This window comes from Suricata suricatta, chromosome 14, assembly GCF_006229205.1.
Source record: "Suricata suricatta isolate VVHF042 chromosome 14, meerkat_22Aug2017_6uvM2_HiC, whole genome shotgun sequence".
Lineage (NCBI taxonomy): Eukaryota > Metazoa > Chordata > Mammalia > Carnivora > Herpestidae > Suricata > Suricata suricatta.
Window position 1 is genome coordinate 38,769,545 of NC_043713.1, and position 12,625 is coordinate 38,782,169.

The 12,625-nt window shown below is 38.8% G+C and overlaps 1 protein-coding gene across 2 annotated transcripts in view; it reads left to right on the plus strand.

The window, feature by feature from the left end:
• The window catches only part of KLHL14 (kelch like family member 14), a 100,823-nt gene extending 88,812 nt beyond the window's left edge, over window positions 1–12,011 (plus strand). For both annotated transcript variants that reach the window (XM_029922817.1, XM_029922818.1), the window contains exons 6-9: window positions 1,654–1,844; window positions 1,926–2,084; window positions 6,447–6,604; window positions 9,840–12,011. In XM_029922817.1, the coding sequence (XP_029778677.1) occupies window positions 1,654–1,844; window positions 1,926–2,084; window positions 6,447–6,604; window positions 9,840–9,980 (649 nt within the window). In that variant the 3' untranslated portion in view covers window positions 9,981–12,011. The remainder of the gene's footprint in view (window positions 1–1,653; window positions 1,845–1,925; window positions 2,085–6,446; window positions 6,605–9,839) is intronic.
• The last annotated feature ends 614 nt before the right edge of the window (window positions 12,012–12,625 follow it).

The window sequence follows — 12,625 nt, forward strand, 5'->3', positions numbered from 1 at the left end:
AGTATGTATTTATCAAATCATTGCATTGCACTTTAAATATATTACAGCTTTGTTTGTCAATTATACCTCAATAAAGCTAGAAAAAATAAAATAAAACTGAATACATCACTATCTATAACATATACCATGCCTATATGGTAATAAATCACCTACACAAGCATTAAAAATTTTTACTGTCATTTAAAGTATTGCTAGTCAAAGTTTATATGCAAACATCTTGGTGGCTGATTCTTAATAACATTTTTACCTGGGTCATGTTAACTGATGGTTCTGACACGTGAACAAAATGGTGGACACTACGATAGCACTTTCCATACATATTTGCAAATGATCCTGTAAAAACAAGGAACCATTAACATCCCCCTGTTGCGGATGAGCGACCCGTGGCTGAGAGGGGTTAAGTAACATGTCAAAGGTCACACGTCCAATAAATCATGGTTATTGCATGGCCACACAATCTGTTCCAGAGACCAAACTGTTAATCAAGATGCTGTGTACTGCTTTCCAGAGGTTTTGGCACTTTGTAAACACAATTTGGACAATATTTGGATAAAAACCTCTAGGACTCTTGATCTTGCTACTGACGTCACCCAAGAGTCTTGGCCCTTATTTTTATGAAGATAATACATTTATCAAACATAAATTATATTCTCTGAGGGGCCTGGCACTTAACAATTGTGCTCATTCAGTATTGGACCACATCTTCTCCTTATGAAGTATATTATTCCAGTAGCATCAATGAGGAAAAAAAGAAGCCAAGGGTCAAGGACTTGCTTAATATATCAACCTAGTCATCCTAACTCAAATTTTCAGGTGCCCTTTGAACATTTATTCTCCTTCAGCTCTCATGTCTTACTAGTTACCAAGTCTTAGATCTTCCTTCAGAGTATCTTTTGCTCAGCCCTTCCATGCCTTCCGTAAAACTCTACTTCAGGTCCTCACTGTCTCACTTTTATATTATGGTCCACCTCAGAAATGGTCTCCCTTTCAACACAGCTGTGTCTTCTGCCTTTGAAGGCATAAGGAGATAACTTAATAAATGGCCTCTCTTGGAAAGAGACTAAAGAATATCCTATAGTTTGTGAACATCAACACCAAAAGCTATATCAGTGAAATTCCTACAATTGGTTTGTATAAAAGCACAATTTCAGCACTCTATTCAGTTCACAAAAGTTTCTCTATTTGCGATAGTACTGGGAAGAAAAAAAATGATAATTGAAGAAAAATTTTGATGATGTAGTTCTCTTATAAATTGGGAACAATGACCCTTGAAGGACCATGAAAAAAGTGAATGTCAAGATAATTTATTATTGTTACATTATCTACCTCATTTTTCACTTTGTCTTACTGAGCTGTGATATCTGTACAAGGTACCAAATATCCCAAACATTAGTGAACACTTTAACAGTGTCTAAAAAAGCAAGATAAAAGAAGCTGAAACAGGATAGGTGAATTTCTCCTCTACTGTTACTTTAAGATGCAAATGCTAACCAGACCTGGCAGTGTGGATGATTTCTGTCAAGGTCTCATAGAAGGGAGTTGTATGTGTAATTTCCAAATTTCTGCAACCCTTTCTAAAGCAGGATGTACCTCCTTTCCCCAACTGACGGAGCTCCTTTTGTGATTTACGGTGAGTTGTTGTTTCCATTGTAGAAGAGCCAGTTTCTATGCATGTCGGCTGGACAAGCATTTATACGTTATTGGCGGAAGGAACGAAACCGGCTATTTGTCCAGCGTGGAGAGCTATAACCTAGAAACGAACGAATGGCGCTATGTGTCGTCTTTGCCCCAGCCTCTGGCTGCTCACGCGGGAGCGGTGCACAATGGGAAAATATACATTTCAGGCAAGTCATCCCTCTACTTTCTGTTCCAAAGTTCAGTTCCAAGGCACTTTCCTGACTTGTACGTATATGTTTAATTCGCAGGGGGTGTGCACAATGGAGAATATGTCCCGTGGCTATATTGCTATGACCCTGTAATGGATGTCTGGGCTCGAAAACAAGATATGAACACAAAACGCGCCATCCACACTTTGGCTGTAATGAATGATCGCTTGTACGCAATTGGAGGAAATCATTTGAAAGGTCTTTTTCTTTTCCTTTTTTTTTAAATCACAATATCATTTGCATCATGTTTCTTGCTAAGGGGGTTTCTCGTTAGATAATCATAGTTAACCAAGTAAAAAACATGTTGACCAAATAAAATCTACTCCGTGTAAATTAGCTGTACCCTTGGGCATGCATTTGTTTTGGCTCCTCTGCAGATAGGATTATTTTTAAGTTACCACACACATTAAAGAAATGAATAATGATGTCAACAGAAAGTAAAAAACGAAAGCATTAATAACTGAAAGCACAAACAATTTGTTGTAACAATGAATTCAGTAAAATAAATTATTCCCTATCTCCGAAGTCATAGCAATAAATTTTTTCCAGAAAATTGTTTTTTGTAGTGATCATAAAGAACTTCAGTCATAGCTGCACAAAGAAGCTAATACGTGATTTTTCTTAAAAAAAACATTTAGTAGAATTTCATGTCTAAATTTATAATTATTTCTTTTAAGAGTTAAACATCAAACCTATGCTTCTCAAATTCTATTTGCTTTTTTAATGAATAAACACCTAAAACATGGTATTTTTAATATTTATTTTTGAGACAGAGACAGACTATGAGTGGGGGAGGGGCAGAGAGAGAGAGGGAGACACAAATCCAAAACAGGCTCCAGGCTCTGAGGTCTCAGCACAGAGCCCAACACGGGGCTCGAACTCACGAACTGTAGATCATGACCTGACCCTCATCAGATGCTTAACCGACTGAGCCACCCAGGGGCCCCTGACTACAACTTTTTGTAGTTTATGTGCATGTGTATAACTATCTACATGCATATCACGCTGAATTTGACAAGAAAGCAGAGAGAACTGTGATGTTAAGATTCCTGAACTGCACTGGGCCTCAGTTTCCTCACCTTAAAATGAAGAACCTGGTCTATATGATCACTCAAATCTCCTCCAGCTCTGACCTGCCATGGTCCTTGAAACTGAACCAGATGTGAAACAGGCCATTGAAGTGTGATAGAGAAGGCCCTCTATCCACTTATTTTTCCATCATACACCCATCTAAAAAATGGTGGCAGTAGACATTCCTTTCTGGTTCTCCTAATACATATGTACCCTAACATAATCAAGACCTCACAGGTGCAGTTTTCATGTAAGTATTTTCAAGTTCATATTCAATCAGAAATGTCAATACCCCAGTCTGTGCTGCTCACCTTTGTACTCACCCCAGTGGGAGGAGACTGATTAATCTTTGCTGCTGCAACTCTTGCCTTCTTATTCTTTTTCTCTTTCACTGCTGCTCCTTCAGCTCAAGCCATACACTATTCCTTCTCATCAAAATATTTGTAAGCAGTATTAACTTTGTAGCTTCCTATATTAAAATGTGATTTCTACTCATTTATTTTGCATAATAATGGCTAAACATTCTAGGAACTTTTTAAAAAATGTTTATTTAGTTTTGAGAGAGAGAATTTGAGTGGAAGAGGGGCAGAGAAGAGGGAGACAGAGAATCCCAAGCAGGCTCCCCACTTTTAGAACAGAGCTTAACATGGGGCTTGACACCATGAGCCATGAGACCTTGACCTGAGCCAAAATCGAAAGTCAGATGCTCAACAAACTGAGCCACCCACGGACCCCACATTCTAGGAAGCTTTAATATTTGGGGTTATACTTGGACAAGGTAATGACAACCTAGATGAGAAATAACACACATACACATCAAAGTTAAGGTGCTTCAGGAAGGTATTATGGTTTAGAGGGAAGGGTATGGGTCTGGATCCCAGTTATGCACTTGTAGTTGGGTAGTCTTACCTAAGACCCTCAACCCCATATCTATAAAAGAGGGATAATTGTCTTCTCCTTGGTAGGTTTTGGTTTTGTTTTTGTTTTTGTTTGTTTGTTTGTTTGTTTGTTTTGAGAGACAGAGGACACAGTGCGAGCAGGGGAGGGTCAGAGAGAGAGGGAGACACAGAATCCGAAGTAATCTGTGCTGAGCTGTCTGCACAGAGCCCGATGCGGAGCTCAAACCTACAAGCGTGAGATCATGACCTGAGCCGAAGCCGAACGCTCAACAGACTGAGACACCCAGGCGCCCCTCCTTGGTAGTTTTTGTGAGGCTTATAGTGAATATACGTAATGTATATAGTGGGCACGAGAAGGCATACATATCCTCCTACGATGCCACTGGAATTTCAGATCCAGGAATTTGCCCCAGTACTCATTCTGATTATCTGTGCTTCAAAAATTATCACCAACAATCTTAAAAGAAGGAATATGCCACAGAATTCCAGTAAAACCTTCACTCTACTCTTCCCAAATCTATGTGATTTATTTTATGTAAGAGGTTAGTGGCCCAAAGTAATTTGTCCACTTCTTCAAGAATGAAAATTATTCTACTCTTTGGTCTATCTTTTTAATTACTTTGAAGAGTCCACTAGGTTGACTGATTTAGTGCACGCACTGTAATTGTCAGCCAGCAAATATCCGTTGCACGCATGTAAAGAGAAAAATCCCCTCCAGATTTTTGACATTCTAAATTAAACGTAGGGCCTCAGTGGAGCCTGAGAACTTAAGTTGTTCTCTGCAACCCTCTTACTGTGCCAGCCACGGAAAGCCTTCATCAGAGGCGAGAGAAGACGCCCTCAGCGGAAGTTAGCTTCCTACTCCACCTTGATCTGTAGTAGATACTGGCACCCACTCACTTCATCATAATTGTTTATAAACATAAGCTGTTAAAAAGGTAAAGATTCTGAACACCATGTTTTTAGTTAATTAAAACATTTTGATGGGGCACCTGGGTGGCTCAGTCAGCTGAGCATCCGGCTTCGGCTCAGGTTACGATCTCGTGGTTTGTGAGTTTGAGCCCCACATCAGGCTCTGTGCTGACCGCTCAGAGCCTGGAACCTGCTTTGGATTTTGTGTCCCTCTCTCTGCCCCTCCCCTGCTTACACTCTTGTCTCTCTCTCTCTCTCAGAAATAAATAAACATTCTACAAAAATTTTTAAAAACATTTTGAGAGTTAAATATTCATTTAAGAAAAGCGATACAGTTTAGTTTGTATTAATATGAACTCAGAAACCTGTTTGCCTGAGTTTACACCTCAGCCTATCTACTTACTGGCTGTGTGACTTACTCAAGTCATTACTTCCCTCTTGCCCTCAGTTTTCTCATCTCTAAAATGAATATAATTGCATAACTGTCCCATGGGGTGATTGAGAGGAATTAAGTGAATTCATCTAAATAAGCATTTGGAAGACAACTAGCTTATTTTAAGCACTCTGTAAAATGCTTACTTTGAATTATTTTAAACCTGTTAAAAAAGGTTTTAATGAACATTTTAAAACAAGATCTACCTTCAACATAATCAACATTTACCAATGACATTGAGTCAGACATTCTTGCTTCGAATAATTGGACATACCCAGAGTTTGTTTTAGGTCTCTTGTAACTTGTCTCCCTATTTCACAAGTAAATTTATACCTTTGTTTCTTAAAGACACAATTATCTACTTCTTGGCTCTAAAACTATTTTTAAAAGAAGTCCTAGGGGCACCTGGGTGGCTCCATCGGTTGAGCGTCCAGCTTTGGCTCAGGTCATGATCTCACGGTTCATGGGTTTGAGCCCCACATCAGGCTCTGTGCTGACAGCTAATTCAGAGCCTGGAGACTGTCTTCCGATTCTGTGTCTCCCTCTCTCTCTCACCCTCCCCTGCTCGCTCGCTCTCTCTCTCTCTCTCTCTCAAAAATAAATAAAAACATTTAAAAAAAAAAAAAAAGAAGAAGTCCTAGCCTTGGGGCACCTGCGTGGCTCAGTTGGTTTCAGCTCAGGTCATGATCTCGCAGTTTGTGCATTCAAGCAATATATTGGAAATCTGTGCTAAGAGTGCAGAGCCTGCTTGAGATTCTCTCTCTCCCTCACTCTCTGCCCCTCCCCTGCTTGTGCTTGCTCTCTCTCTCTCTCTTTCAAAATAAGTAAATAAACTTAGGAGGAGGAGGAGGAGAAGAAAAAGAAGATGAGGAGGAGGAGGAGGAAGAAGAAGAAGAAGAAGAAGAAGAAGAAGAAGAAGAAGAAGAAGAAGAAGAAGAAGAAGCAGCAGCAGCAGCAGCAGTTGCCTTAGCCCTGAATTGGGACCCTGAAAGTTTATTCTTTTTTTTATGTTTATTTTAGAGAAAGAGCACGTAAGAGGGAATCAGGGAGGGGCAGAGAATGGAGGTCAGAGGATCTGAAGCAGGCTGTGTGCTTACAGCAGAGACCCTGATGTGGGGCTCATATTCACCAACTGTGAGATCGTGACCTGAGCCGATGTCGAATGTTTAACCAACTGAGCCACCCAGGAGCCCACCTACCCTGAGAGTCTATTCTTATGTGGTTCCATTTTACTATGTCCCTTAGGTTTCTCTCACCTTGATGTAATGCTTGTGGAATGCTATGACCCAAAAGGTGACCAGTGGAATATTCTCCAAACTCCTATTTTGGAAGGTCGAAGTGGCCCTGGCTGTGCGGTTCTGGATGACAGCATCTACCTTGTGGGGGGCTATAGCTGGAGTATGGTACGTGTCCACGTTTACCTCATCCGCTCCTTCTGTTTGTGCTTACTTAGCGTCTCCCTCTACATGTTACCACCCCCACATAAACCTTTTTTATTTTAAATTTTATTTAGTTAAATACAGTGCAATATTGGCTTCAGGAGTAGAATTTGGTGATTGATCACTTACATACAACACCCAGTGCTTATCCCAAGTGTCCTCCTTACTACCCGTCACCCATCTAGCCCATCCCCCACCCACCTTCCTCCATCAACCCTCAGTTTGTTCTCTATCATTAAGAGTCTTTTGTGATATCTTTTCCTCTCTCCTTTTTCCACATTCCTCCTCCCATACGTTCATCAGTTTTGTTTCATAAATTCCACATATGAGTGAATCATATAGTATTTCTCTTTCTCTCATTGACTTATTTCGCTTAGCATAATGCATTCTAGCTCCATCCACATCATTGCAAATGGCAAGGTTTCGTTCTTTTTGATAGCTGACTAACAGTCCATTGTGTATATATGCCACATCTTTTTTACCTATGCATCAGTCGATGGATATCTGAGTTCTCTCTGTAGTTTGCTTACTGTTGATAATGTTGCTATAAACAGTGCATGTACCTTTCAATTCTGTATTTTTGTATCCTTTGGGTAAATACCCAATAGTGCAATAACTAGATATTAGGGTAATTCTATTTTTAGTTTTTTGAGGAACCTCCATACTGTTCTCTTAGAGTGGCTGTACCAGTTTCCATTCCCACCAACAGTGCCAGAGAGTTCCTCTTTCTCCTCATCCTCACCAACAGCTGCTGTTTATTTTAGCCATTCTGACAAATATGATGGTTTTGGTTTTGATTTCCCTGATAGTGAGTGATGTTGAGCATCTTTGCATGTGTCTGTTAGCCATATGGATGTCTTCCTTGAATAAGTATCTATTCATAGCTTTTGCCCATTTCTTAACTGAGTTGTCTGTTAGCTTTGATGTGTTGTGTTTGATAAGTTTCTTAGAGATTTTGGATACTGACTCCTTCTCAGATATGTTGTTTGCAAATATCTTCTCCCATTCCGTAGTCTGCCTTTTAGATTTGTTGTTTCCTTCACTGTGCAGAAGTTTTTATCTTGATGACATCTGTATAGTTCATGTTTGCTTTTGTTTCCCTTGCCTTTGGCAATGTGTCTAGTAAGAAGTTGCTCTAGCCAAGGTCAAAGAGGTTGCTGCCTATGTTCTCCTCTAGGATTTTGATTCCTGTCTTACATTTAGGTGTTTCATCCATTTTGAATTTGTTTTCACACATAAACCTCTTAAGAGGACCATGCCTGTATGCAAGTAGTAAGTTACTTTAAGTAGTAAAATAGAATTGGTGTGGTTGGTATTTACCTGTCTTGCTATCTGGTCAACTATCCCCAAATGCAGTCGGTCTCTGCCTCTCTCTTCTCCCCATGCTTTTGGGATTCTGGCTTTCCAACGAAGTGATACTGAAGTGGTTTTACAAATGTTCTGTTGCAATTGTTTGAATAGTTTGTTGAATCGTTCGAATTGTCTGAAAAGCTTCTGACCGGTGAGGCATGAACACTGGAAATTGTTAAATATCCACAAACTCCCTTTAGGACATATAATTTGCCATGACTTTTCACTTTCCTCCATCTTTATTAGAAAATTTTCCAACAAAAATTGAGAGTACAATGAACTCTTGTTAGCCCAGCATCCAGCTTCAGCATCCACCAAAATTTTGGCATACTTCATCTGTACACCCTTAAAAGTTTTTGATTGAAGTAATTTGGAACAAATTCTAGACATCATTTTATTTCACCCTGCATACTTCAGTATTTATCTTTAAAAAGTTATTCATTTACATAAACACACTATCATGTCACCCAACAAAATTAACTATAATTCCTTTATTCTACATGCACATCTTTATTGACTCCTAAATATATATACACATATATATACATATATATATTTCAAGTTGATATGTTCAAGTCAAAATCCAATATTCTCACTTGCATTTGGTTACTATATCTCATCCATCTCTTGCAATCTGGATAATTACCCCCACTCCACTTCTTCCGTGCCATTAACTTATTGAAAAAAACAGGGTCAGTTATCAGAGAGAAAAGCTGACATTCTGGAATTAGCTAATGACTACCTTGCAATGTCATTTAAAATAGTCTTGGTCTCCATATTTCTTACAAAACTGGAAGTTAGACCAAAGGACTTAACACAAGCTCAGTGCTTTTCTTTTTTAAATTTATTTTATTCCTTATTTCTTCTCTTCTGTCAAGAACACTTGAGGGGGTGGCCATGAAGTCTGAATTGCATCCCATTAGGAGACACGTAGGGCCTTGTGTGGTCTACACGTTCACTTTTTAAATGATGACTGTTGATTTATATGTGTTGGTTTTATAATATCAATTTGGGGTCTTAATAATATTAGCTTATTTCTTTTGCATCAAATACGGTTGTTGTATAAAGTTTGGGGGGAGTTTTAAAAAGGTATTAGTCATACGGAGACAAATATATGTCGAACTCCATATTCATACAGCGGCTTGCTCACTGGCGCACAGTACCAGCTGTGAGAGTGGCCCCATTTAGAACCAGATAGTGGGCGGACACTTTCAAAAACTGATGGCCAATTTGGTTGGAATTTTGGGGTTTCGCCTATGATAAAAGCCAAGTTGCTTTGGTTTTAGAAAGGAAATATCATACAGCCACAACCCCCAGAGGTTGAGAAAGGAAACAAGAATAAAGACATTTTTTTTTAGTTTCTCATGTGGCCACTTGGAAATAAATAAATCAATGTGCAAAGAAGTTGACAAGCCCTCTCTTACGGTTTATTTTGAACTAGTTTTGAATCCCAGCTTTTGTTCCCTACAGTAGTAAAATGAAAATGGAAAAGTGAGGCAACAATCTAAAATCCGACTGACCAAAATTTTAGATGACTGTTTTTAACTAAAGCCAGCTGGATACATTCCAATTTCTTGGTCAATTATTTTAAAGGATTTGCTGATCATCTAGGTGTTGTAGGCACTTGACTTTTATTATTAATCACACACACACGCACACAGATTTTGAAATACTGAGAATCTGAAATTTTCCCGTAGAATAAAACCATTCAAAATCACTGCTTTCATGTGGAACTTTTTAGCAAGAGCAGAGAACTGAGATTTTCTTTTCACTGTAGATGTGATAGGTAAGATTGCCAATGCACTTCTTGGAACATTCTTCCCTAAACATCCCTGCTCTGCCATTACAGGGGGCCTACAAGTCCTCCACAATATGCTACTGTCCGGAAAAAGGGACCTGGACAGAACTGGAAGGAGAGGTAGCGGAGCCGCTGGCGGGCCCGGCCTGCGCCCCGGTTATCCTGCCCGCCTGTGTACCTTACAGCAAATAACGCCCCGGAGCCCTGGAAGGAACACTCTCACATTCTAGGAAACAGCGACAGGTGTCATCCTTATTATACTAGGAACAGTGCATTCTAATGGTACAACTGCCGAAACCCAGCCTCGGTTTCTAATGATTTACAAGTAACGACAAAAGAAAAAGACCCATGCTTGAACAGATACTGTGTCTGCGACTCGGATCACGCCAAACTTCCTGTGGTGACAGACTCTTCCATTTCGGACTGGTTTTAACTTGCCCCAGCTTTTCAAAAACTCCTCGCGTGGATCTTGACTTTCAAAAGGTGAAAGATAAAATGCAGAAGAGTGCCCCAGAGAGACCGAAGATGAGTATTGTGCATTGTAGTCTACCCGCATGTGACCTATGTTGAAGTTTTGGGGATATTGTGTTCATGAATGATCCAGAATTTGACCCACTAAAATACTTACACTGCATTACAGAAATTGCCACTTGATTCTATATTCCTAACCTGTGGCTACTTCACAGACTCCATAGGCAACGCAGTTATAGAAAAGCATATAGGATTAAAGGGAAACATGTTTGTTTCTATATAACTTCATGTCATGTACCGTCTGCCCCTTACAGCACCTCATGGTATCACAGAAGATGAAGATGTCGCTCTTGCAGCAATTGCTTTCTGCCCTGTGGGTTCTAAGCTAGCCGATCATAATTTGTGTCCTCAATTTTATATGAAAGATTAAAAGAACATAAACTCCTATGTCACTATTCCTTCCACAGAAGCTCATGTGTTCTCACTTTTTTTTTTATATATTAAAAAGTAGTGAACACACCTGTTATTTCCTTCAAAAGGTAGGACTGACAAAAGTTTTTGTACAATATTGAAGAGCTTCTGTGAGATATCACATCTGACCCAAACTTAACCTATGATGAAACTGGGAGATTGTTTTCAGGAATTCAGGGATGAAAAGAAAGAATAATTTCTTCTAACTGTTATCCCCGTTGTCTCTCTGTCCCTAAAACATACCACTTAAAAGAGCCACAGGAATGAATAACAGCTCTTAACAAATATTTCTCCCTCTTCTTCACCTTTGGCTCTAGAAATGCCTCTGGATTTGGCTCTAGGAAAGCACATGACTTACCCTGATTATTCTCCAACTCATCATATTTGTTCGTTATCACCAAAGATGCCTGAGATCAGTTAGTTGAACAATTGCTAGTTGACTTTAGAAGCATGAGGAATTTAGGAGCAGAAGGTCAGGAGAGCATGAGATAGTTTCCAGTGCGACCAATCAAAGGAGCAAAACTGGAAGGAATGTGAATTTGATTTTTAAGCCCTTCAGAGCTGAAACTACAACAGTTAAGACTAAATAATAGCCTAAAATATTTTTAAATCACCCAGAGGTGTTGTTGAATCCCTCCACAAAGGTGTCATTCAAAACGACAACATGGGGAAGCCACAGATTGAAAATGCCTTGGTAATAAGCTTTCGCCGTGGAGCATGTCAAGATAGATGGGTGTCCTGGAATCCAATGCCGTTTCTACTGTAAAGTGCAATCTTCGTTGTTTTTGTATTTATTTGTATGTTCAGATCCAAAGGATCCGTTGTAAAAATATATATATAAATATATATATATATGTATCCAGTGCAATCAACTTTCATTTCTTTTTCCTTGAAAACATGATATATAGGAAAGAAAAGTTACAGTACTTGGGGAAAATCTTAGCTGACGTCACAAAGAGAACAAGGTCTGCTTCAGAACCTTTTATTGTCAACTGTCACCATTTCTTCCAAAAGTCACAGTTTATACAAGGATATTCACTTTCCTTAGATTTGTTCTTCATTTATTTTTTATTTCTAGCCAAAATAAATAAGAGCATTTATAAGAACTATAAGTAAAGCTTTCTGTATTTCAGAAAGGCACAAACTATTAGAAGTGAAAAGTGAGTAAGTAAGTCTGAGTAAGTAAGTCAGAGAGATTGTAAATTTTGTACAGTATTAGAATGTGTAAATGAAGCTTGCTTGGAAGGGGAAAACTTTAAATAAAAACTTTATGTACTAATTCAACTGTCTCATACTCCTATTTAAAAGGCGTATGTATAAATCTCTACGCTGAATTGTTTAAAAGTTTACAATATGTAAATGCCCAAATATTTTTATTCTGCTGATAACACTTTCTACGATTATTTAGCTTCCTGGAATATATAAATGAATGATATGGACAATGTAAAAATTATAGAATGCTTCTGAAAAAATGTTGTGTTAAAAATTTTGAGTAGAGGGGTTGCTCGGCTGGCTCAGTTGAATACAGCATGTGACTATTGATCTTGGGGTCATGAGTTCAAGCCCCGTGTTGGGTGTAGAGCTGACTTAAAAAATAACTTTTTAAAATCATGATTAGAATCTGATTTATCCACTGCAAGAGTGGCATAAGTTGCCTAAGATCTAATAACTAAATATTTATGTAAATTATTAGAAGCACCATAAGTATTAAAGAGTCCTGGAACACTTTCTAAAGAATAAGTGAGTCACACACTTAATTAGATCAGTTATCTGAATACATAGTATTTCATTGTATTTTATTTTTTAAAATATGAATAGGAAGTGCAGAGCAAGGAAAGAGGCTGTGGGAGCCAGTAGGGGAAACTGAGGCCATGTCACTGAAGGTAGAAGTTGGG